This window comes from Monoraphidium neglectum (genome assembly GCF_000611645.1).
Source record: "Monoraphidium neglectum strain SAG 48.87 unplaced genomic scaffold scaffold01698, whole genome shotgun sequence".
Classification (NCBI taxonomy): domain Eukaryota; kingdom Viridiplantae; phylum Chlorophyta; class Chlorophyceae; order Sphaeropleales; family Selenastraceae; genus Monoraphidium; species Monoraphidium neglectum.
Window position 1 is genome coordinate 7,043 of NW_014011930.1, and position 650 is coordinate 7,692.

General features: G+C 68.3%; 1 protein-coding gene across 1 annotated transcript in view; it reads right to left on the bottom strand.

Moving 5' to 3' along the window:
- MNEG_8747 (ATP-dependent DNA helicase RecG) overlaps positions 1-650 on the bottom strand; it is a gene marked incomplete at both ends in the record, with an annotated part of 9,926 nt that overhangs the window by 2,956 nt on the left and 6,320 nt on the right. The window contains one exon of the mRNA XM_014042781.1: positions 272-376. Within this exon, the coding sequence (XP_013898235.1) occupies positions 272-376 (105 nt within the window). The remainder of the gene's footprint in view (positions 1-271; positions 377-650) is intronic.

Consider the following 650-nt stretch of genomic DNA (forward strand, 5'->3'; position numbering starts at 1 on the left):
CGGCGATGATGGCGGCGGGCGCAGCGCTGGTCAGCGGGGTGCGGAGGGAGGGCGGGGCTCTCGCTGGGGTCGCCCGGGCCTGCCTTGCTTGCCGGGCAGCTGTTCGCAGGGGGAGGCTGCGTTCCATTGATACGCCGCAAACACTCTGCTTTGCAGTGCTTTAAAGAAAGGCTCGATGGCTAGGCAGGTGACAGGACCAGCGGCGCAGGCTGTCGTGCGGCCTCATGTGCAGGGGCAGGGGCTGCCAGGGGTACAGCCGACGGCTGCTCACTGCACGAGCGCCAGGGTGCGGGGGATGGGCGTCGCCGTCATCAGCAGCGTGTGCACCGGGTGGCCCACGTTGCGCGCCAGCTGCTCGCGCTGCTTCACACCAAACCTGGGGGCGGGGAGGGCGCGGACGGAGATTGGCGTGCAGTGCAGTTGAGGCCTGACAAGTAGGGTTGGTCGCGGTGTCAGTGGCCCGCACAGCCAATGGCAATGCTGCCATTGCGCTGCCCTGGGCGATGCCGTGGCACGGAACCCAACTGCTTGTCGGGGCCATGCGCCGATGAAAAGCATGGTGCGCATTGCTGCCAGGGTACAGCCCAGAACTCCAGCCACAACGCGCCACTCTGTCGCTTGCCATACGCCCTCGCGCCCCCCCCCCCCCC